Raw genomic sequence first — 27652 nt, forward strand, 5'->3', positions numbered from 1 at the left:
CATACTAGTACAAACTATCCTAATTGCAGCAGTGGCGGACCTAGCCCGGGCTAGGGGGCCTTTTCCCCAGTTTTTTGAGGGGTAAAAATAGTTAAGCTAATATTTATATATTTTTGGAACTTTAACATAAACACATGATATATCTATAGTTTGTGTTATCGCTACTTTTCCCTAGTTTTTACCTCTAGGTCCGCCACTAAATTGCAAATCATAAATGTTAACAAGTAAAAAGTAAGCCTAAATATCAAACTGTAATCAAATAAATCTGATATGCTTTTCTAACACTTCTTAGCATCCCAACATACGCAGAAATCAAATTTTATATAGTATAAGAGTTAAATTTGGTAGAAAATGAATTCTTCCAGATGAAAATACATTAAATTATGAAATATATAATTTTATGATTTTTTTGGAGTTTCATTTGATTATTTATTCATTCTTTTGTCTGTAGTGGCCACACTGAGTTTTTATTTATTCAAGGTCTTTGAACTAGGAAGGTAAAAAGAAAGAAAAAAATGTTGATGTGAAAGTTGTTTGTGTGAAGGAAAAAAATTTCAAATTGTTTGTTAAACATTTTCAGCGAAGAAGAAAAATGTGGAATTATAAAAGAAAAAAGGAGAAATAACCCAACTGTATGTGAGGAAATTTCACAGTTGTTTCAATTAGTAGAATAACATTAAAGAAGGAAATAAGAAAAGGAAGTTGACAAATATCTCTTATACAATGTCATATGGTCAAACGTTTTTAAAACGATTGTATCGCTTAAATACGTAGCTAGGTGGTTTTGTACCTACAATCCTCCCGCATGTGTGCAAAAATTGCTATAGTTTCTTATGACAATGTTAGTCAAAGGTAAGGTACTTAATTTATAAATGGCAACCTTCTTCCAGTAATTATTTCTTTCAACAGGACACTTGCATCAGAACAAAGAACAATAGTGAACTTGGAAATGACAATGTAAACCTGATTTTTACGACGGTCTATAAACTTTATAATCGTGTTGGCTGAACATACGTGTCTTTTCCTCGCCAGCGGTTGTGTCTCAGTTCAAGCCAGCTGCAATGGCAGGGAGATTTTGGCTTCTGACTGCCACAGTAATAACATATGTTTTGTTTACATTGGTACGTATCATTTAGAAAAAGTAAACATTACATTTTATACGATTTTGTTCTTTCTCTCTTTTACTGTTAACTTTGATCATACACAAGGAAAAGAGAAAATTATTGAGTTGTTTTCATCGAGGCTACAGTGTATTTTTTTTCTTCAATCCGGAAATTTGTACAGTGATTCTCTTGGTTTTAAAATAACAAATAAGGATTTTATCAACTGGATTACAATGAGATCTCAAACTATATGATTCCAGACGAAAGTATCTCCAATTTTTTGAAGCAAATATCTATTTTTAAAAATACGTAAAATGAATTTTAAGAAAATTGTGTGTGGAAACATCATAGACACATGCATAGCCTATTGAGTTGAAATTACAGACGACAACGTATATTGAAAATAAATTGTGAATATTTGACACGAGTGAATACCCGTTTATTTTTCTAAATCAAGTGTCAACGTTAAACGGTGTGCCATACCAAATATGTTTCGTAAAATTAAAAATACACTATCACGAAACTATATGATCAATGAAAAATTACGGCATATAAATCTCGGCCCCAGTTTGAAGATACGTCCCATCCCTGTTTACTAATATTTTAATCATTAGTAAGTAATATGTCCAAATATAACCTTTCGAGAACATACCGCCTCTGCTTCAAAGTAAATTTGATATAATGGTTTCTGCCAAACATTGTTCTTTCAACGACCTTATTCCGGTGTTCAGTTTTTATTGTTCCAGTACATACAACTTTTTCATTAATAAAATCTATTAATTAATCAAGGAAAGAGAGAGAGAGAGAGAGAGAAATTTAAAACATTACTTCTACTGATATTTTGAAAACAGTGTAACTACAGTGCAGCAAATTTGTTTCAAAACAGTTTTAAATTAATATGTGGGTTGACCATTAACTGGAACGTTATTACTGCCGCAACTGTTTATTTCAAAAACATGCTCGATTAGCCCAAAATATTTCATGATAATAGAATTAAGCAAAATACTGAGTAATTACGCACTGTCTCCAGGTTTATATGTTGTTTTCAAACTAGACTTTAGATAATCTACAATAATCCCTTATCCAACCAAACATTTCAAAAGTAAACTTTTAAGCTTCTTAGGTAGTCAGTAGTATGGGAGACACAAATTTAGTTCTCAGTAGATTGAATTCCATTTCAAATAGTAGATGTTAATCGTTACATAGCTTCAGCTAGGGAAGAACATTTAACTTCAATACAAACAAAAAAACATATTTTATAATTCGTGGCATCATGACATTTCACCAAAAATAACGGCTTGTATTAAAATCAAAACTGAAGCACTTAAAACAAGGGAAATGGAAAAGACTTAATTTCCTACGGTCTGTCCAAAGTTTGTTAGAGGAAGGTCGTTATTATTATTATTAAAATGGAGGCTGAAAAAGATGCAGTTGTGATTACCAAAAAAAGAATAAGTAAGAAAATGTTTGCTTATGTTACGTGTTCGTATGCGATATAATTTTAATAGGTACATATTAATATCGTATTCTGAAAATGAAGTAATTGAGCAACTTACGCCTTATACATAGTGACAGTCATCAACTTTAACATACTTTAAAGAAATTTCAGATCAATTATACTAAATCATTTATATACTAATATCCTTCTAAATGTCTTTACCCTTTGGAAAAATTCTGCTACTTTGAATATACCAGAATATTTTAATTCTACCAGTAGTTATAAACTATATTTAAAGATCATAAATGAATAGGTAATGGTAAGTATATAGGAAATACGTCTCCGAATGTTTGCTATTAGTTTGTGACGAATATTTAGAAGTTGATCTATTTACTACAACGCTAATAATTAGGATTTTGACACGTTCCCCGTTAAATATTGAAATTCTCCAACACACTTTTAGATAAAATGATAGAAAGGACGGGACGTTAACAAAGATAATATTTTAATTTTTTGACCTTCTCTATTTTATCTATACTAAATGTTAGAATTTCCCGCCACATGTCTACGGATATTAATAATTTATTGAGATGTTTGCTTATTTCATTGAATATTTGAATATTGAGATCTTTTCTCAGCACAGAAATTATGTGAAACAAGGCCTATTGTTTCAGATCCGGAAAACTACCTGAATTTATATCAAAGAAAAATATATCACCAGGTACCAAATTCTCGATCACGCACACACAGAACACGCATCTTAGAAAATTTACCACTAAATTTACTCTACGTAGTTTGGTACTGTGATGTCCACTTGTTGGTATAGTGTGAAAATTACAGTATGTAAAGTTTAAACAGAAAATCTCAGTTAGTGGTGTGTCTCAACCAATTTGAATCTTTCACAATCTTTCCTTTATACGTATTTCCATCCAGTCACTAGCATATACTTAAACTATTTTGGTTGACTTTAAATAAAAATATTTCCTATTCAGACATCTGTATTTGCGATATTTTGCCCTTATTCAAAAGTTTTGAATAATTTTCTATTAAGTTTAGACCAAACAGCACTTCTACTTCTTAATTTATTATGATACTTAGTGTTTTTATGTAAATAATACTCTTTTTAGACATAACTTAAACGACCCTTATAAAGAAAATGTGGAAATATTCACAACAATAAACAAAATTGTGTATTCAACGTTTCATAATTACTAACTTATGTTTCCAACTTCAGGGAAGCATATAGATCATTGTATGTATATTACTATTATAAATTAAACAAATATAGTTCTGTTCTATAGATTAACAAAAAATATGATAAACTAAAGAAAATTAACGAAGAGTAATCTGGGAAATTAAATATGAATATATTGTTTGTCTATATAACCAACGCTAAAAGGATGAACACAGTAGTAGGATTTCTTAGCAAAAATTATAAATTTCTAAAAAGTTAGAATTTTTTAAATTGCCATCAATTTTCTAAATTTCTAACTTTACATATGAATTTGATGTTCCTCCACATCTATAGTTCTTTTATTTACGAAATGTCTTTATATTTTGAACTTTTATCGTCAGTTCCGTACACCATTAATATCTTAGTAACTTGGAATCTATACTTAGACCAAATCGTCGACTCTACGTACCGGTTGTGTTTTACCACTGGACAATCGTGGCTTCTGATTTGATGTTTGGCAATAATTGCAGCTATTAAATAAAATCAAAACAATCGCTCGAGAAAGTAGAAAATATTTCTATCTCGTAATAAGAAAAGCATTCCTTTAAGATTTCGCCGTAACTTAGGATACGTTACTGTAGAACACAAAATTAATCTGAAACTTGATGCTCGAATATTTGATGATTGAAAGCGACAAATACGTACATATCACATTTCTTTGCTAAATTACTGCATTGACATTCTTTATAGCACCAGTACAATTGTAACAAGATTGGAAATCGTTTTGTAAATCCAAAAATTACTTCGCAACTCTACCACTTCAATTACATTTTATTTCGTATTGTTTATTGTCTGCTAGGTTAGAGTGTGCTAGTTTTACCTCCCACATTTTACTAGTATCCTACTGGATCGCATGGCACCAGTAAAGTTTCTTTGTGTTCTCGTATATACCATATAATTCACAGTTCTGACGCATTTGTTCATACAGTTACTGTTAAATTGTTCTCATATTAAGAATGTCATTCACCTACATTGTAAATATATGTTTTGAAAATATTGTATACAAGATTTCCTGTTTAAAACTTTTTCTGAAACGTAACGTAAATAATAGATTAAAATAATTTCTGTAATCTATTACGAATGATAATGAAATCAAAATTATAACTGAGCCATGATTTTCATGTGTGCAAAATAAAATACAGTGGGGTCTGTGAATTTAATAACATTTTTTGCGTTTTATAAAATTTTTGGCTAAATACAATGCATCAGAGTCGTTAATACCCTACACAATATGTAACATTCCAATCGATAGTACGGTAGAAATTCGTTACCGTCCATTGACTTTCATCTTTTAGTGCAATTACAAATTTACTTGTGATTTTTATCCAAATTCATATCATGTTCACTTTCCTATGATGAGATTGTTCTGTCAGTAGTAGGAATAAAAATAATTAGAAAGCCATGCTAAAGTACGTATACAAATGTTCTTGATCGTGGTTAAGAAGCAAAAGTACATGAATCTATATCCAACTAGAGTTCATGTCATTCGGATTCCATGTTAAAATATGTCTTATATACGTGTCTTGATGCTGATAAGGGGCGTTTAAATCAAAACAAGAATGTTCGTCAGCTTGTACTATAATCTTCATGTTAATACCATATATAAACAAAACCCAGAAGATCCACATGGAATGTTTCGAAGTATCTTAAATTAATCCATTTGTGCTTACTCGTTTAATTTCGCTTAACAACTATTGCCTGAAGGATTAAGTAGAAACGTCTAACCCATCAGAAATCGAACCCAGAAATTAGTAATAAATCTCCAGATGCTTCCAGATAAATATATTTTTAATGAAAATTAACACATAGTCACTAATGAAGTTCATAATAGCAATGTATCAATGTTTTGCCTAGAAACTACTTACTATTGTAGTAAGTTTTAATCTTATAATGCAGGTGCATAGAATTCTTTAGAAGCTTTCACATGAAATGTAAAAATGTTCCATTTTTGGAGGTTAGAGAGTGAATATGAACATATAAATTTCGATTTCAAAATTACGACTAATTATTTGCTATAAAAATTGCATATAGTAAATGTCATATTTTAGTGCTGATAATTACGATACATTTGGAGATGTTTAAAATTGTATATAAAAGATCAAGCTAGATAATTCGCTGTAAAACCAGCTTATAACCTTAAACTTATCAATATGTAGTTTCAGCTTCTTCTATTGTTTAGTTTTTATTGTTATCTATCGCTCTCGAATACTTAAAAATTCCATTTTGGATAGTTTAATTCACTACAAAATTCAAGTGGTTTCGAAACATTCATAATAACAATGTAGTGGTAGCCTTAGTTACTAAATAACTGCCGTAAGCAACAGATAAATTATAAATTCTGGCCGAGAAACATTATTTAAATGTAGGCTAAAAATTGTATATTCAGTATCAACTAGCATGTGCTCTCCATCAAGCGTGTTGTTGATTGTAAGTAGGAATATTTTACTAATACTTGCTTATGCTTACCATTATATACACAAAGTAATTTTATACATAATTTAGACGTTTACTTTTGTTCTAGTAAATATTATCTATTTACTCTTATTGAAATAATGTACAGAAATGTACAGATGAAAACAAGTTTATTTTGATCATTAAGATAATCGTCTTTATAAACTATTCAGATATAACATTGTACTCTAATCAATTATCATCCATGCCAATGTAACCACAAAACTTTCTTTACAAATTTCATATGTGTATCAGTTAGTAAATTGTGGGATGTCAGTAAAGGATAGGAATTTCTGCCTAATATGCTTACGTGAATTTAGAAACTTAAGAAATTGTGAACTTCCGTTCATTCCTCAAAATTAGAGAGTTGAAAACGATAATCGGTTGTTTCTAATAGTTGTTATAGTTTTATTACTACAAAGATAGTAGTAACTTATCTTAATACAATAATTGAAATAGAAGTGTGTGTTATATGCTTATGTGAAGTTTTAATGTACATATATGTAATAACTGGCATATGGAAGAGGGGTTCCCGGGCTTCAACACCTTTGATGAACTTATGCGTAGCCCATTGAATATAATACAACGATATTCATTGTATTAATTAGTCTATATTGTACTTATAGGCAGAAAGAGGAACAATCGACCAAATATTGCACAAAATTTCTGTATTGCGGTTGTTTGAAACTCATTTCATTTTATATAGTAACCCAATTTCACATAAAGATGAGGTTATATGAAAACTCTGATGTTATATAACATTCACTTTAAATAAAATTACCAAGATACATGAGCAAATTACTATTTTCGGATCATTACATACGAATAAAATGTTCTCTTTACAATTATACTTGTTCGTTGTTGCTCAGAAAATAAACTGTTTCAATTGATGCAATATTGTGTGTAAATACATTCTGTAAAATTTAAAATTAAATACAAATGTCAAAATAAAGTACAATAAATTGAAATTAGGTGACGTTAAGCACTAGAGAAGTGACATTTTTTTTAGATAGAAACATTAATCCCTTGGTCCCTTGAAAATGTTATTCAATATGTGATCCATTTGCTTCACTATACTGCAGATATCTATGTTCCAATGGCACCACTTCAATGATTACTTGAAGTTTTCATTACACCATTTCTTCACAGACCAATCAACTCATTGTCTGAAAATTACTTCCTACACATATGAGTTCACAGTCGTTCAAACAGATAGAAATCCAATGGTGCTAGGTTGAGACGTACAGAGATTGTTGCACCACGCCCTATCTGTCATACGTGCAGTGTGCAGTCTTGCGTTATCGTGATGTAACTTGCTCTCGTTGTTCTCTGGTATCGTTCTTCCTAAAATTCGCTACAGCTTGTCCAAAGATGAACAATATTGTTCCTTGATAATGATCGGTCCACCTTCGAGCAGTGGCGTATCTAGAACGTAAAAACTGAGGACACCCAGTACCTAGACTATGATATATATATATAATATATATATATATATATAAAACTTTCAAAAATATATCAATAATAGCTTAAATTATTTTGTCACTGAAAAAACTGGAGGCTAGGCCATCCGGCTTCGGCCTAGATCATCTACTGCTTTCGAGATAATTATGAAAATCAAAAAAATTTGTACCCGAAATGAATATCGCCATCCATTAGTTGGGTAACCTGGCAGTTCGAGGGATTTTTCGAAGCGGAGATCCTAAATGCCTTAATTCGATCGACCGACCTTTGTCCTCAGAGTCGGAGAGAAATAGGTTTCATCATACGTAATGACCCCATGAAATCATTCTGGAAAATCCCAAAAGAAACAACAAAATATCACAAACAACGTTCTTCGTTGTCAAGAGATGTGGAACCCAGTAAGAACAATTTTCTATATCTCAATAGTTGGATTAGGGTCAACACATACCCTTTTGCCATGCCTGTATGTTCCACGATTGTCTGGTGTAGATGAATCTGTCGTTTTGAATGAGTCCCTCAATATTTTTTCTGAGCTGCGGAATCAAGCAGCGCACCTTGACTCACTTCACTGAAATACATGATTACAACTAATCATGTAAATAACAGTATTACGTCTATCCATACAATCGTCAATTATTCGGGTTAGCATCTCACACATTAAGAAGTTAAGTGTGAAAATATAGTGCCAATGACAGTTTCTGAAACTTTTCACCTGACATGTAAAATTTATCTAATTAGATGTGTTAGAAATAGTGGGAGAGAAAAGAACAATTTTACATGTAATTAGAAAGAGGAAGGGAAACCAATAGAGGCATTGGCTAAGAAGGAATTGCATCGCAAGGGGCATGCTACAACGTACTGTGGAAGAAAAAAATTGGGAAGACCGAAAGAAGCTGCAGTTGACACATTAAAATAAAGAATTTCTATGTAAGAGGTTACTTACGAAAGCTTCTCGATTCTAGCAAATGACCTGTCCGTAATGACAAAATGCCCGTGATGTTGATGATGATGTAAAATTTTGGATACTTGTAATACCATATACATGTAGTAATTCTAATTTGCAATAATGCTATTTTCGCTACTAGATACCACCTCGCAATATACCCTTAAATCCAGATAAGGACTTTTGGTACCAGACATTTTATTCGCTGTAATCTCCGTGTTATAGGAATATGCTAAAACATCGTCAAAGATAACAATTCTCTTAATTAATAAATTTATTTTAGTACAGTAATTATTTTAGTACAGTAAGGTAGATAATAATTTTATTCTATCTTAGATATATTTTCACCCTTTCATTTAATATTACTTAAATTTTTTACCATTGTAGTAGATAGTTTTGATATTTCCACAAGAAACACCGTTAATTACTTGATGATATATTTTATGACACTTCACCTGGTTCTAATGTATATATCACACAAAATTCTGATCTAACCATTCTTAACTAATTAATAATTTTATAAATCAAGGTATTGATGTTTCGGTTTCTTACCTACATTATGTCGACTTTTAAGCTCATTGCTCTTGCCTTTCAAGAGGTTTGCAAGTCATCAGAGCTACTAAATTAATCACAATTCACCTAATGACATTTAATAGTAGACAGTAACAGAAATATATTTCAAAATTTTATTGAAAGTAAACTAGTAAGAATAGTACGGTATTAATTCTTAAATACTAAACCGGTACTATATTGAATATTTAAGTAATCAAATACTTGACATTTCCAGAGCTATACTACATTTTTCGGAATTGTTAAGTAAAATAACTAAATAAAACATACAAACACATTTAGAAGTTGGTATTATCAAGGAAACTCCGTTCTTTTCTGTACTTTTCCTCGTTTGAAAAATGTAATATTCTGACTTATTCCCTCTTCCCTTACTTTGTTATTAACTGAAAGAATCGCAGAAAGTAGGATAGGATACGATAGTAGATTTTACCAAAGTTTGTAATTTCAAAAAAATCGCAATATTTCCCTCCTAACCAAGTCGTTGGTCTTTCTGAAATCAACTAATAACATTGATATATCCGGATTTCTATTTCATTTTTTTTCTAGTATTTTGGTGAATGGTGAATATCTGATCAATAGTTGATCGATTTCGCCGAAGCCTACACTGATAATCTCCTATAATTTCGCATGGGTATTGGGCCAATCTTGCTACCATAATGTTTGGAAGAATTTTATAAGATATAGGCAAAAGAGATATGCATCGATAATTATTACAACTAGTTTTGTCATCTCTCTTGTAAGTTGGAACAATGATTAATTATTTCCACTCTTTTCACTTCCTCTTTGCTTCAGATAAGAATAAAAATGAAAATGAGATATTTAGTTTAATGTCCCATGATTATGCACCGAGATTAAAGATTATGGTGATGATGAGAAATGAATGAAATGGTGAAATGAAGAAAGTGGGAGAATCCCGAGAAAACCTAAGCACACGGCTTTTGTCCACTACGAAGCTCATTTAGCTCGAGCTGGAATCAAACCAGGGATCCACGCACCACAAGTGACCCTCTAATACTAAACTATCGTAACCATCAGATAAAAATAGTTTGTTTATCCCATTCCAGAATTTTTGCTCTCCGCCTCAATTCTTTCATCCCCATTCTTTAATATACAAGCGCAAGCTAGATATTCATTGGTAAAATCATTCATTTCTTTTTATATGCCCTATATATTGTTCGTTTCTACTATTATCTCTAACCGTAAGTTTAATAACTTTTCATTTCGACAAATAACATTTCTTTATTCTAAATAGTTTGGAAACATCCCACCAAATGTCAATGAAACTTTGTGCTGATTTATGTTTGGACTTTATACCCAATGCGGTTTTACCTTTTACTGTTACTTACGGTATAACATTCTCTTTCTCCGTGGTACTTGTAGGAAATTACATAAATACACTGAAACACAGTTTAAGAATTAATCAACATTACAAGACTCTTCTGTCCATTCTACCGCCAGACATCAAAGTGGAAATTGTAAGAATAGAAAGAAACTGATCTTTCAAATGAATTCATGTTCAAAATGAAAAATTCAAACTTCTTTCCTATCTTTTTATTGAAAGCTTCAGTTGTAGAGATATACTACTACTACAGGTTTCAATAAATAATCCTCATTAAGCAAAAACTTACGTGAAAGCAAGAAAAGCTTGAGTATGTTTTCAACATCTGAAGGATAGAAGTCATTTTAACTTTGAACTTACTACTCAAATCGGAGGTAGTAGATTTAACTACTTCTGGTTTCAGTATTGGTATTAATAGATCAAAATCAATCTGAGAACCGAAGATTTTTTTATATGGATTTAACTTCTCAAGAATATACTTAATTTCTGCTCTTACTCCCTTGACGAAAACGAAAGTACATGTATCACATACAGTTTCAAATATTGACTTCTTGTAAGCGTATTATGGAATTCTACAGTACTTTCATAATGACAAACAAAACATACTTGGTTTGAAACAAGTATATTACAACTATTAAAAGTTGCAGATAATATCCGTACCTGAAATTAATGCATACTACATACAAGAATATGGTATTATTTTTGCTTTTATTCTTATGATGCGGATGAGACGGAATATACATAGTTGTTCAGTTTAATTACGTATTCAAGAAGTTTGGAATTAAAGGAAAAGGACAAAATCAAATACAGAAGTAACCAAGATCTTCTATAAAAGATGGTAGGAAAATAACGATGAACACTGTATATAACTTATAAGACATGATAATACAGTGGGAGAGCTCTCTTCAGCTCAGTGAGGGATTAGTAGTTCGATTTAGGCCTTGTGCTATTGTGGTAAACAACATTGTGTTCGTGGACTTTCTCTTAGTTTTCCAATTGTGTCCCACATCCGCATTCCACGAATACATTCACAATCATTCACTTTCATTAATTATCCATATCCTACATTTTACTGTAAAACGTAAAACTAAGAGAGTCATTTTTTTGTATATAACTTGCTGTCAGTTTATCACTAAACTTCATGTTGTTGAAATGCTTCTACTTCTCTCTCTATTTAATTCAAGGTTGTTTCTATTTTATCAAATGTCTCATATAACAAACAAATGTATGACTCCGAGCATTTCGTATTAAATAGGTGTATAGGTTAGTATTTATTTAATCAGATTTCTACTATATCTGTAGTTATTGAGTACTAAATAAAGAAAAATACTTTGTAAAAATTTTACTATCTTAATTTAAACTCAAACGATATCGAAGAAAGTGAAAACTTAAAATAAAATACTGACATTACAATGACTCAGTTTTAACACTGAAATTATAGTTTCTATACCTGGAGTTTATAGCTGTCATAAAATTAGACTTCATAAAAATCACCTATTACAATATTTATTTACGGTGCAGGAGTATATATAATAATAGTTACCTATTAATCTAGATGTGCATATTTCGTCAGATATATTGATTGCAGTTAAATGGATTTCAATTATCTTCAGATACATGTTCAAGCAATGAACATCTTGCTTGTAAACAGCTCGTAATAGTTAATAGACTGTGTCTCATTTAAAGCCAAGTACTTCATATATAATTTTGAAGGATAATTCTTTAGCGTGTTTCTTAGTTGTACACAGGTTTTTACTTCCAAAACTATTCTATGTATAAATATGAAGAGTTGGTAAAAAATACTAGTTTGTGCAACCTTTACAAAAACATTTTCCTTTTTTTTTTTTTTTTTTTGTCCACAAGCATATTACATTTTACGATAAAGGAGGCAATAGTAAAGAAAACATGACGATAAAAAAATAATTAATGGAAAATGAAAGGACAAGAAAAGATCAAGCATCGAGAAAACCAAGCATGTGTTCACTACAAAATCCACCCGACTGAGGATATCACCAGAAGTGCTCATTGTGCTCAATGTTCATTTCCTAAAACACTCTTGCATCAATATACTTAGCTATAAAATCACAGACTGTCATCTCATACGCCTGTCCCTTCAACAACTGCTTGCAGAATCCGTTATTGTATTTCGTTGTCTAAATCAGGATTAATTATTGCTTATCACGGATGGTCACTACATTGAACTTTCTCATAAATCAAGTTGTGCTGGCAGTTATTACTCAAATAGTTATTTCTGAAATACAAATAACATTACATTGCCGGCAAAACTCATTCCAAACTCAAAACTACACTTTGCGGATATTTTCATAAGAAGTTACTTGTGCCAAATATTAGGATTATTAATAAATTATTCTCTTATGAAATATGAACAAAATCATTCAGAGTCATTTTTTTAGTAAATCGATCAGAGAGCAACTCATGGCCATTAGTAAACAACCTGTTATGGATATTTCAAGATAAGTTAGTTACATTATATTGTTAGGTTATTGATGAAACGTTTATTTGTGATATATAAACAAAATCGTCAGTCGTTTTTCAGAAAATATTTCAAGGAAACCTCGCCCCAAGGGTAAACTACCCCTTGAGGACCTTTATAGGACAAATGATCTTACGCCATATTGTTCTATTAGTAACGAAACATATTTTAAATGAAATATGAGCAAAATGATATTATTGAAACATTTATTTGTGAAACACGAGCAAAACTTTTTGAGTCGGTTTTGAGAAAATTGTCCAAAAAATAACTCAGTCTCTAGAATAAACTAATATTTGTGAATTTTTAAAGACAAATAAGTTATACAATATTACCATGTTATTAATGAAATATTTATTTGTAAAAGATGAACACAACTGCCTGAGTCATTTGAGAAAATTGTACAAGTAAAACTCACATCAAAACCTCACCTCAGTTGTCAAGACCTGGAGCTGGATCAATTCGTTCCTAGGTTGATGAACTCGAATTTCCAAAATTATTTTGATAGTGAATATACTGGATTTTAAGGTAAAATTATTTATGATATTACATATAAGCTCTTCCTAGTGATCTATAGGCTACGCGTGTGTCTTTGGTACACATGGTTCCAGGTTCAATTCCCGGATGATAACAGTAACATTTGAGCGCATTATGGTAGTTTGAATACCACCTCAGACATCTATATAGTAGCCTTGGTGCTAAAAGGGGAAGCTAAATTTAAACAATCAATGATACTAGACAGCAAATTGAAAGGTGAAAACGTTTTTGAATAAATATATTGAACGTATATCTGCTATGGGAAGTCAATACAAATTGTCAAGTTAGTTTTTCGCCAGTACCCACCGTTTTCGTTGAACAAGAATGACTTATTTACACTTATTTGAAACCATAGCATATAAAGGACGTCTACAAAGTCTGACCCTTTGTCATTTTGTCAGAAACGATTCGAAATTGCAGATTTCTTCTAGTACGTAGTACATGTACTGAGAGGGATCACTATTTGAAGTGCTCATGATAAGTGGGTGAACGCTAGGGGAAGAGGTCAACTCAAAACGTCCAAATGGAAAGGTATGTCAAATTGAATGAAATTCGAAAGCTTGTACGGAACAACGAATGGTTACATTTATAACATATCGACACATCAAAGGGATCATAATTGTGACAGGTCAAACTACAAATTCAATCTTTGTCGTTGAGACGATGAAGATTCTAACCTTGGTCCACTTTCTCAGAAACAGTTGGAGATTTCTGCTAATAACTAGTGCATGTATTGCGGAAGCCTACTGTTTGAAGTGCTCACGATAAATGAGTGATCCCGGGGCCTGGGGTGCAGGGGTCAACTCAAAAGTTTTAGTGAAAAAACAGGAAAACTAGATGGCACTCAAAAGTTCGCGAAAGAATGTCGGTGTAAAAACAATACATTCCAGTGCATGAAATAAGGTACCACTAAGAGGCATTATTACCGCCTACTGACAATGTTAGTGCCGCCTAATAAAGAGCGATAGTGCTGGCGATACAGCGTCATCCACAACGTTGCAAAATTGAACATTGAGATAAAAATTCCACCAGATATGGGGGATTTTCCTAACTTTCACTCACACTCAAATTAAATCAACTCCCTCATTTACACTCACCAGCCCTCACTCTCAAATATTATTCACATACTCACCATCACTTACACTTACCCTCAAGTACTATTCACGCACTCACCATTACTCACTCTCAACCGACTTCCTCATATTCACCCTCACTCGCCCTCACATTCAACTGGTTGCCTCAGACTCACTCACGTTCACCTTCATTAGCCTCCTTCACACTCACATTCAAATTTTATTAATACCCTCACCCTCAATCAACTCATTCACACCCTCATCAATCGAAATAAGGGAGTAAGGTGAGGTCGGTCATCAAACTTATGTGCTAAGTAAAAAAAAAATGAGTAAGGATAAAGAGACTCTCGTTCACGTGACTGAAATTTATGTATTAATTACATTTTATACTATATATTTTTGTTTCTAATATCTGCTGTGGAAGGCACAGAGCCGTCTTAGTGGCTCCGTGTAGCGTACTCACTAACACTTTTGCATTTGGTCCCCGGCTCAATTCTCGGTGAGACCACTCGGTCGAAATGGTGTAACAGCTCTTTCAGAGCAGGCATTCTGATTGAAACTTTTCCTGGGTTTTTCTCATTAACACCAAGCAAATGCTGGGATGATATATACAGGTCTCAGGCTGCATCAATTCTTCCGTCCCTTTTCCCTGGATAGCATGCTCACGAGGGACGTCATCCCTCAAGTGCGGATGTGTATATACCCATAAATATGTATAAATAAATTCTTCTAAAGCAGTTCTAGTCTTATTGTGTGGCAAGTCACAAAATTAGTATTGATATTATTTATTATTGTTGCCTGAAGTAATATCTAGAACCGAACTGACACATAACAGTCTTGTACAGAAAATCCTGGCCATACACTGCCTTTCAAAATTACTGCTCTTTTACCTTCAGCTGGAACTAAATCAAATAAATATCGAAGTTATTGAGATCTTTATTTAGAGCCGAAGTATTAAGGTAAAGAAATGGTGAAGATACCTCGCACTCGAGGTCGAGGTTTAGGTCGCGGTCGCTGCCTTGATGATAGCACAAATACATGTATTAAAATGAGTATGCACATGCCAGAGATATACGCTACATCGCGACCTAGAGTTCAGCCGCGATGGTGAATTAGTGATCGTGATGATAAACAACCAAGTTTGTTATTACATCGATGTTGAGAGAAAGCATCGCTGTGGTTCATGGTCTCGTTGGTTCTCCTTGAAGCTTTGCAGGGAATAAAGTCTTCATTTGTTTAGAATTTCATCTCCAGAGGATTGTGTGTGTCTATGCTCGAAAGGTTTTGTTGCACTGTTAAATTTTATTATAAAATACATATTAATAGAAGTAGTGAGGTATGTTCAAGCAATAAGGGATAAAAGGCATAAACAACATCATAATAGGCACGTTTTAAATAGAGAATGGAAGAAAATACCAACTCAAGTGAGAATGTCATGTAAGCTATTCACATTTATTTGAGAATTATTTCTGTAACTTATATAAGGCAGTGGTGGTTACGTTAAGAGGAATGCTTTCAGGCTGAAACTCCCAAATTCCAGAATTTATAAAGAAAAAAGAGCTAGTGTTAATCATACCTATGCTCAAAATCTCCAAGTCCCCCTACCCTCTAACTTAGACTCCATTTGCATTCATAAGGTACCCCGATTCCTACCAGGGCTTGCTGATAAAAAAAAAAATCTCTCAGGTTAACGTTCAACGATTATGCCCTTTAGGCTAAGGGAGCAGGCCCGAAAATAGCCACAGAGGTTCGGGAGGGGGCAGGAATATGTTAGGGGGGCAAGTCATCAAAAATTCTCTTTATATATCTAAATTTGTTTTTTATATTAAGGTCTAGAGGGGCCACAAAAAGTTTAGAGGGAGCAGACCCCCTAGCCCCTCTAGTTGCGGGCCTATAAGTAGTGATGGGTAAATTCTAAGGAAGATATTTTTCGGGAATTTTCCCTGTGAATATTCCCGGGAAGATTTCGAAAATGGGAATTTTCCGGGAATTTATGTACAATCACAAAGAAAAGTGCATTCTATTACTATATTATGATTTCAAAGTTAAATTCGCTTTTTTATCACAGTATATTATTACAGTTGTCTCTAGAGGATTCTTTAAAATGTATATTCTGAACGGTACTATGTTACTTTATTAATATTTTATTATATTTAGAGAATACGTATGTATATTTACTTACAATGTGTTCTATGAAAGTAAATATGTGGAAAAATGGTATAGCAAGTCCACATATTTTTATACCGCTAAACAGTTTAAATTTGTAAATAAGTGGATTTTCTAAACTTGTCTCTACTACTGATATTATAAACATATTAAATTTTTAAATGTTATAAACAAATTAGATTGGGTAACTGCCAGAAGATACATGTCTCACCAATTTATCAACTTTTGCTCTATGTTCACATACTTTGCAAGATACTGATTTATCTTTATAATTTAGCACGTAACATTGCCACACACGATCTTTCTTCTTACCTATTTCTCGAAATTTCATGTGTTAATTCACATGTAAGAGAAGTCCGAGTACCTCTTCAGAAATCCGAGTCACAGACAGGAGACAGATCGACGTCTATTACTAACGGTACTTCGGGGTGTATTAATAGTACTTCATCTCTATTTCTACATAATTTCTACATTACTTTACAAACTGGTTCCTTTTCATCATTTGTAAATTAGCACTTTGCTACTTTTTAGTGCAAATGGAAATGGAACTAATAAATCATATGATTAGTTATATAAAGTACAGTCAACAAGTTTTATTCTTTTAACCTCCAAATTATTTAAAGCCTAGAAGTAAATCATAATAAATGAAAATAAAATAATTATTCATACGGTTCTTATAATTTGGAAGATAAAATAAAGAAATGGAAATGAATTCCTTCCCGGGAATTTATATGCGAGGAATAAAACCCGGAAATATTCCCATTTTTTATTTTCCTTCCAACCAGGAATGATTAAGGCAAGTGAATGGTAATGGAAGAATAAATAGAATGAGAATATGAAAAGAAACGGGAGTACCCCGGTAAAACCCACGGACACAATGTCTCCATCACTCATTTACTTGAAGGGGCAGTGATCGAATCTAAAACTCCACGCACCAGAGATTAGCGATCTACCACTGAACCACCGTATCCCTTACTACTGAAAGTACTAATATCAGATAATTTTAAAAGTAGACGTGTTTTTAACCTATTACTATTGTTCACGAATTACATATCTTTTATAACAAAATAAGAATTATTTTTTGTTTCATTTTCTCAAAAATTATAAGTTGGAGATTTAACCATTCTCAAAAACTATGAGTTGGAGATTTAACCATTCTCAAAAACTATGAGTTGGAAATTTAACCATTCTCAAAAACTATGAGTTGGAGATTTAACCATTGTCAAAAACTGCATATGAGTATGGAGACTTGTAACCATTAAAGCATATCAATTTGCTCAGATTGATTGAAATTTATCGACTGAGGTTATGTCTCATCTTTGACTTTTCCCTATAAACACATAGTGATGCTATTCAGCCGGTTCACCCTGGTTCGTTAGAACCGGTTGTCAAAATATTTCAAGTTCGCAGAACCGTTTGTTATACCCAGACATAAACACAAACATACATACATACGCATGACCTAATCAAGAGTGAAAGAAAGAAGACAAATAAATTTGTGAAAACACCTCTGTACTTTTCCCGCTCACTTGCATTGTTATGAAAACAAATAACTTTAAATTCTTACAGTCCAATAGGCAGATGGAAATTTGAATTGCGGGGAGAAGAAATTTGTGTGGTGCTACATAAAGTTTTGCAGTCAAGTTAATAAAAAGTTTCCAGGTCTTAGTTGTTAACTTTTTTGAGTTCTCCATATTTGTATTGGTGACAATAAACATTTCAACTTTTCAGACAACAAAAGATTGACTTTGGTAAAGCTTTGAAGCTACATACACTAAATTTTATAACCGTCACCAAGTTATATAAGTAATTTTGTGGAGCTCTGTATATTTTGGAAAGACAGAAATCATTCTTCAATTTGTATTTTATTTTTGCGACGCAAATAATTTCTTCGTTGAGGGTGCTAGTAACTGATTTCTTTCCCACTAACTACAACAAAAGAGTCTTTCATCGTTCACCCATACATATATGTGAAACGTTTTTTCACGGTAAGAACATTTTAGTGAGTAACAAAGACTACATTCATTATCTGAACTACATGTATGAAAATCGTATTCTATTACTTGGTGGATCCTCAGTGTTTCTTCCTTACTCATTAATATGCCAAGACTACACTATATAGTTATTTGGAACTATTTAAATTAAGTGCTTTCTTCAATTATTTATGGAAATACTGTCAGGCCAGAGCAGACCAGATGTTTGAACGACTGACTGGCACGTACCATATTACTCAGTCCGTTCTTATCTCCACTTTCTCACATTCGAACTACTCCCCTCTCCTGATTCATTTTGGCCAGTGAGTTGTGAATTAACGCAAATTCTTTTAACATTTAATTTCTATATCCATAAAGGTGGCTTAACCTGATTACATTTTAAAATGAACTGCCAACATTGACCAGCGGGTCAACCCGGCTCACACCTTGAGCACCTCAACTCCAGGAGTTTTGTCCGCGTGTTGATGTGGCCAACACGTTCGTTTAATTCGCTACAGAATTAAGTAAAGGGCCATACGTCTCATAGCCGCTCAAGAACTGGTACAGCGGCTATCCTCCATTTAGTGAAGTCCCAGGTCCGCTGACCCAGTGCGTATAAGTAGTAAACGGCTCCTAACAATGTCCGAATTATACATTGTGACTACCTGCATTTGTTCTACTCGATATTACCGTCAACATTTTACGAATTCTTCTCGCAGCAGCCAGGAACTTACGTAGTGTTTACCTTTAGTGTTACCCCACAGTACTAGTCCCCATGTGCACTAGTTAGTAGTGTGAGAAAAGTGTTTTTGTTGAACCCCCAAATATAATCTTCCATTCATCTACAGTATATACGTGATACAAAGGGCTATTATCTCGCGAAATGTGAAATGTAATTTTGTTTGTGGAAATAGTCAAGTGTCTATACACATGTCAGTGTTTAGTGTTGTGATTGTTTTTCTTCTATATATATTTTTTGCACATTTAATAATTAAGCATAGTCAGGGGCGGATCCAGGACGGACTTCTGGGGGGCGATGAGTTGCAATACTGCTACTTAGAGCTACTTTTAAGAGCTCCAAACTCTGAGATAGATTTTATTTGTATATAAAATAAGAAAGATTCTAGTTCTGGTAGGGGAGGGCAATTGCCACAATCGTCCCCTGGATTCGCTCCTGAGCATAGTATTATTATATTTAATGTGTTTTTGTTTCGTTTATGAATGATATTTTTGTGTGTCGTGGTCTGAGCGATCATCTGGATAACCGTGAGGATTTCGAGACGAGACATCCGAACCTCTCGGCGCTTGATGCTCATCCCATTATTGAGACCTGAAGACGATTTAGGAAAAGTTCTGTAATACCTTTTGGGAAATGTTCTTTGATATCTAAACCAGGTAAGTTCAGGTCTCCTGAAAGTACTCGTTGGTGGGACAGCAGGGGGCAGATCCGGAAAGCGGTTACAATTTCACTTAACAAAAATACACTATTATACATTCTGTCATACTTTTCCCCTCCTTCAAGTCGATTTTCTTTGAACGTAGTGCTACAAAATATAATAGAAACAGTTCTCAGTTCGAACCCAAGGTGTTGAAATTGGCGTTGCGTTCAACTATGTAGGACTCTTGTATCTACCTTATATAGTTTGTTTCTTAAGAGAATTATATCTATCCATCTACTCTCTCTCTCTCTCTCTCTGTATATATATATATATATATATATATATATATATATATATATATATATATATATATTGTTAAAAATATACCGGTTGTTAAAAAATTAGAACAGCACCACTGTAAACACATATTCTAATTATATTATATTACAGGGTATGTATTTACTCATGAAATGAAGCTCTGATAATTTTATCGTGAGAGAAACAGGACAGCATCGAATACAAAATAGAAATGTTATCATTTTGAAATCAATTACGAAGTATTCAATGACACAGAATCTGCTGAAAAAAAGTGGACACACATATACAGAATGGAATGAGACCTTCAGAATTGATATCGAGATTGAAAAAGAAAAATGAATCTAAGCTTGGATACGTCACTATGGCTATCTGCATTGTTATCAACATTTCATGAGCCATTTATTTCCAACGAATAAAGGAGAAAAATTGCGACCATTTTAACTGCGCATTAGCTGGCTAAGAACGTTTATCTCCATTAAAGTATACTGTACATAGTAGGTAAAAATTCTGAAACATGAAGATCAAAGGCCAGTCTGAAACCTATGAAACCTTTCTTCTCAATCAATTTTATGATTACAACTAATTACATCTAAAATATTAGAAACAATTTTATTCTTGGCTATAACAAATTTTAATTAGCAATTACTATAGATCATGCAGCGTACTAAAAGCTAAATATTTCTTTTAATTTTATGTTATATACTACTTTTACAACCCAAGCCCTCACAGAAGTGTAGTTGATTGCAGACGATTAGATTGTCTATTGACATATCAATAAGTTAGTGTGTTAACATTCTTTATGTATTAATTGGGAAAAACATTGAATTAACTGTTGTAAGTATTGTAAAATCTACTTAAAATATAATATATCGAAGCTCGTAGATTAATGTGGTACTTCAAGTTGAGGAAGTTAGGAATACAGAATGGATTACAGAGTATTTGATAAAGATTCGAAGTTTCAAATAGTAATCGTAAAAAGAGGAAAGAAATAACCCTTTGCGTTCCAGGTATTATTTTCCTGTGAGTGATGTAATACCAAAATACTTTCTAGACCGTTATACGTATAGGGCATAGTTAAATAGAACATGTTCCAAAGAGATTTTATGTTGCTTCAGGTTGGCAACACTGACAGGAAATCAAAAGTTTGTTTTCATTTTTTTCCGATCTCGAAATACAATCTCAAATTTACTAATTCTTTATCGTAAAAATAAGGACATGTGTGTCGTAATTGAATGCTCCCTTACGCGTCATCTACTGAGACAAATCTTTTTTTTTTTTTTTTTACGTTTCTGTCAGTAAGCTGCTGTTACGTACACTGAAAAAAAAGTTTTGTAATTAAATTGCTAAACATCAATGTAAAATCAATTACTCTTCATTTTGTAATTTGATATACATTTCCTTAGGTTAAATTACAAAATTTGCTGGTTGTTCTTAGAAATTTATACTAAATTTAAAAGAAAATATATATTTTATTGATAAAAATGTAATTTTACACCATTTCATAGTAATTTTACTTTATAATTGTAAATTGATTTACATAGAGGCTTGGCAAACAGATTGCCACCATTTATTGTAAATTTACCTATGAAATTTTTTACAGTGAAAGGAGAAAAAGTAGAACTAACTCGTGCCTTGCATCCACTATGAAAATTCATTATGCCCAGGATTAATGCGATCCTTAACAAAGGATACGTTTTCATCATGACATCCCAATGGATGTCACCTGTATTTTACAACAGAATATTTATGACATCCACTGGTACGCAAGGGGTTAAAATTAATGCTCTTATAAAATGCAATAGAAAGAAGAAAATAATAAAATGCATCAAAGAGAATTTTTTAGCTACAGTGCAGAAACTAAAGCTAAAAGCATTGGATACTCTTCCAATGTTGATGTCTCGTGCCCAATGCTTTTAGCCTTAGTTTCTTCATTTTAACCCAAATCCTTTTACGTGCATTTTATTATTTTTCTCCTTTTCACTGCATTTTACAAAAGCATATTTTAAAGAGTTCCTATCACAATCGTTATTATGTATTACTTGTTTTAATGAAACAAGTAATAACTTCTGAATTAGAATAAATTTGTCTCGACATACAACGATTCACCGTAAGAGCTCTCCTCCTCCTCATTATCTTTTAGACTTCCAAACTAATATGCAATGCATAAATATGGGAATTCTTATTTAACAGCTGTGTTCGTCCGTATGTCTGTCTAAAGGTATCACAGATGAGACAGCAAGAGATAGCGCGAAATGGTTTTCTAACATTCGCTCACCGTCCTAATATTAGGTTTCGTCTTACCTAATTCCTCTATTGCAACTGAAAGTGGTAAAAATCTGCTATTTTAGGTTTTAACGTTAACCACAGTGGAGGATAACCGGTAAAAGATAACAAGGAGCATTCCTTTAGAAGGATTTGGCGTCTCAAGAACACGCTTCCTCTGCCTTTCCCACCATACTAGAACAAAAGAAATGATTGAAATCCAAATGGTATCAATAGCTGTGTGTTCGAGTAGTCTACACACAGCTAACAGCAACATACAAAAAATATCATTAAGAAGATTAAACTCATTGTGCTTCCTAAATGCTGTTCGTTCAGCTTATATGAAATTGAACAATTAGCTGAATTGGTAATCGTCAGACTTTCGGTGACCACAGGAAAAATGGTCACTGCTACAGTGCTTTGGATGCACTCTTCCTCACAAGGAAGCAGTGAAGGGAACACTACACAGCTCTGGATGTACATAAATAAGTATCGGACATGATAGAAAAGTGAATATTACTACTGATATGAAAAACGAATCCTATTTGCTATAAGGAATTCCGTTACCGGATGGCCGCGACTATGAATCCGGTGGAGCCTCATAAATAATGGTATACATTCAGATCTCCAACAATAAACACACGGGATTCAAGTTCATTGTACAGTTGAGAGGTCAGCTAATGAAAAAGCCTCAGAACCAGAAATGTATAATGCACAAGTGGTGATTGCTAGTGAAAGAAGAAAGGCTCGCACTGGAACTGCTTGCAATTTGAAAAAAAAACATACCGAAGATACAAGACATCAAAAAGTGTAGGTTGCTAAGCAGGCAGTAACGAGATCTCATTTGGGTTCAGCTTACCTGTAGATTCCGCAGAGATAAAATAGAAGACTGGATAGGATGGAAACGTGTTTTCTACAAGCGGACAACTGCTAGTGACTTCTTAGAGATTCGTTTCAGTTACTCCAGGCGACTGCTGAAGCTGTAAGTGTTCCACTGAAAATGAGCAATATTGAAAAGAGCATCGTTTAAGTAGAACCTTGTCTCATATTTCATGGGCTAAATATCGTCTATTTTCTGTTTATCAGTTCGACTTCCATCTCAACATATGATTGCAGTGAAATTGAAAACGGCCTAAGAACAAATAGAACTGTATGTTCCAATTGTGTTGAGTTGTTGAGTTGATTTTATTTTAGCGTACCTTTCAGCGACGAGGCTATATGAGACCTGGACCTACTGATTAACGTGGAATCCAAACCACATAAGTTCCCACCGGGAATCGAACCCGGGTTTCCACGTCAAAGGCGCGTACGCTAACCGCTTAGCTACGAGGGAACTATATGTTTCAATTGACAGATGACACCATTGCTAAGAGGGCGATGTATGTGTTAACTCAGTTTTATGCTAGCGATGCATGTCTAGTGGCGGTATGATTGTGTTAGCATATTTTTTATTATAAACTACATGAGGAATGCTAGTTTGGTGTGCTGATCGAAGTAGCTAATAGGATTTTCGGTTCTACACCCTTACAGTTTTTGTAAACACTGTTTAGTTGAATGTCAATAGTCTATGTTGACAAAAACTGAGTTTGAAGAATTTTGGTTACGTATGTTAACGAAATAGGGAGCTAGGTCTACATGCTTTCTTGTTCCTTTTAATGCGATATTTTGTATTAGTAGCGCACATCTTTCCAACAATTATGAGCTTTTACATTGGTTTCTTTATCTGAAATGTTTGACTGTCGCCAGAACATGCACAGTGATCACTGTTGCGACTAACAGTATAGTTGCTGTACATGGTTTCATACCACCAATGCTTTGGACATAATTGTCACAAACAACAGACTTAATGACATGCTGATGTGCCCAAAATGGTAACACTCAAAGCAGTGATTGGCAACTAGGATGTATTGTAGATCGAACCATAAAGCAATTATACCAAGCTATTGTGAATTCTGAGAGCTTAGGTAGACAAACAGATTAATGACTATATTGGAAAAGATTTACTTGACTTCTTGCTTTTGATTCGTTCTACTCGAACGACAATTGATCCGATTCAATCTCCTCATTTTTGGTGTTCAGAAGATTACAACAAGAAATTACTCCTATCAGCATTCAATAGTCGGTCTGGTTCTACTGAAACTTCAAACGGTTCAATACTCTTCAATGAGAAGCTTCTCTGTTTCCCAATGATCTCTTAGATATATAGTGGCCACAAGTTTCCATGAATAACGTATCATTTCATAATTATCCTATGTCCTTAACCTATTCGTTTGTATATCAAAAGTGAACAGGGCGTTAATCTTACTTGGACAGTTAGACCTGAACTGGTACTCTCGACTTTTTTTTATTATTACAAGATATCGAAATACAGAACACGCGATATTTGTTTTTCCACATTCTCTGCCAAATAGTAGCTTTCATGCTCACTCAAATCATGTTTGAGTATTTACGAGAGAATGAAGCTCGACTAGAAATGAAAGATTTATTAAAACCATAAGAGTGATTTTATTGATTCGACTGCAAGGTGAATCCCCTCAGCGAATGACGAATGTAACAATTGTGCTTCGCTGCAGCAAAAAGTATTCGGTCGAACGATCTGAAACTTAGTATATAGATTGAAACTGAAAAGTGTCAGGCCAAAAAGGATACTACTTAATGTAAGTTGAAGGAGTGGTTAATAAATCGCAAACAAAACTGTAATTCATACATAGATGGCTCCACCTACATATGTAATAAATCAAACTGTTCCACTTTTCTACTGAGCTGAACGATAGATAAGTAATATGGTTTACGCTTATATTGACCTATATGTTGAACAAAATATGTCTTTATTCTAAGTGAGTTCTTTTCTGGAGATTCTGTCGAAAACTACTCATCCGATTTTGTTTATATTTCACAAATATATTATTAATAACCTTATACAGTATGGGCAAGACAAACAGTGCGGATGGCGCGCAGGTGCAATGTGGTATGAGCCTGGATCGTCACATGTGTTCTTAGTTGTGTGTGGACTAACGTAGTGTGCAGTTGGCACGAAGATAATGTTACTCACAACAGAGGAGAAAATGTTTATTGTCGAACACTATTTTTGTTCATGCGGTGTGAGGCATTGTCTCATTGCTGAAGCTGAGTGCACACGTCTACTGTATTGCTCTGGAGCTATGGCATATGAAGATGAACATTCAATCAGTAACATATGGTTCAGTAATGAGAACCATTGAACATTGATCGCTAAGTCAGTCGACAGTTGATTATTGACCCATTCTTGCATGATTTGAGCGGCTTTTATCGCACCAAATGTCTGTCGTTACAACAATGGATGTAGCAAGATGGAGTTACTGCCCACTCTGCAAATGAGTCAGTTGTCCTTCTGCATACAAGAGATTGGACATCGCTTGATTTCCCGTGAAACGGACTTTGCATATCCCTCCCACTCCCCTGACCCCCGGCTCCAAATGCCTACATAAGGGGTATGCTGAAGAAAGCAATTTTCCGAACAGATAACCCCCTACCACTATACAGGATTTAATAGACAAAATTCGGTCATTTGTTTTGTCGTTCCAGAAACCAGTGTTCATTAACATGTTCATCGATCTACAGGACCGCTATGAATAATGTGCGACATGATCGTCAATATTTTGAACATATAATGTACAGGCGCAATTCCTTTTAAATTTAAAAATGAAATGAAATCTTTAAGTTTTACGTCCCACGGTTATGCCGGTGAGGCTAAAGGAGACGGTGATGATGAGAGATAAGTGAAATGGTGGAATGAAGAAAGTGGGAGGAAGCGGAAGAACCCCGAGAAAACCCACGAGCACGGTGTTTGTCCACCACAAAGTCCACACGGTGCGAGCTGGCATCGAACCAGGGACCCCAAGCACCGGAGGTGAACGCTCTGCCACTGAGCCACCGCGCCCCCTCCTTTTAAATTTACAATATGTGTTGAGTACCATTTAGTTTGCACTCATTTGACATTTCCTATATTTGATTACGTTATACAACAAAGAAATACATAACTGTTAACAATGTGATTTCAGTCTACTGTTTGTTTTGCCGCATACTGTAGTATGGCAAAGCTAATTTGTCCTGAGAAATTCTATCAGGGTAGTTTATTCTTAGGAATGAATTATTTCGGACGTACGCATTCGAAATGACCAAAATAGGACTTAAATTCCTTGTGCGCTAAAATTCCCATACAGAAATTGTTTCCGCAAATCATAAAAACGAAAGGTAAACATTTACATAACATTCATTTTACTGGTGTCTAATGGAAAACGTGATGAGCGAAATGCTTCATCGCGTTTTCATGGTACTAGTGCCATAATGGGCATTAGTACTAGGCATTATGGACATTACTACTAATGTCATAATGTCATGGTACTAGTGTCATAATGGAAAGCGTGATAAGCGTATGCTTCAGTTTCATCTTAATAGGTGGCTTTGTAATCGTATAGCGTCAATATTTAGGTTTAGTAAAAATTGTTTTCCCTCGATATTCTCAAAAACTACGCATGAGGATTATACTTACCCATAACATTTTGTTCAATTCACTTAGATGTATCAATAGGAATATGTCTCGTCTTTTGATGTTTATTTCTCTGTTACACCCTAATAATATTATAGAATAAAAACAGCCAATTCATTACACACTGTGTGACAGGCCAAAATATGAACCATAGTTGGAGGTCGTCTTGCATTTTCTTTGCTGCTTGAGCTCCCTCGTGGCTAAACAGTTTAGCTTACACGCCTTTAGCATGGGAGACCCAGATTTGATTCTCGGTGGGAGCTCATGTGGTTCGGATCCCATGTTAAGCTGTAGGTCCACGTCTCATATAGCCTCGCTGTTGAAAGGAACGCTAAACTTAAAATCAAAATCAAGTTATCCATCCCCTTCCCTGAGGCGACGATATG

At 33.6% G+C, this 27652-nt stretch overlaps 1 protein-coding gene across 2 annotated transcripts in view; it reads left to right on the forward strand.

Annotated features, from left to right (window-relative positions):
* The first annotated feature begins 928 nt into the window (after positions 1-928).
* Positions 929-27652, forward strand: part of LOC145686443 (coagulation factor IX-like) — a 237622-nt gene continuing 210898 nt past the window's right edge. The window contains exon 1 of one of the 2 annotated variants that reach the window (XM_081759747.1): positions 929-1121. In XM_081759747.1, the coding sequence (XP_081615873.1) occupies positions 1062-1121 (60 nt within the window). In that variant the 5' untranslated portion in view covers positions 929-1061. The remainder of the gene's footprint in view (positions 1122-27652) is intronic. The other variant, XM_081759749.1, reaches the window with a different exon arrangement.

This window comes from Thermobia domestica, chromosome 5 (genome assembly GCF_964235325.1).
Source record: "Thermobia domestica chromosome 5, izTheDome1.hap1.1, whole genome shotgun sequence".
Taxonomy (NCBI): Eukaryota; Metazoa; Arthropoda; class Insecta; order Zygentoma; family Lepismatidae; genus Thermobia; species Thermobia domestica.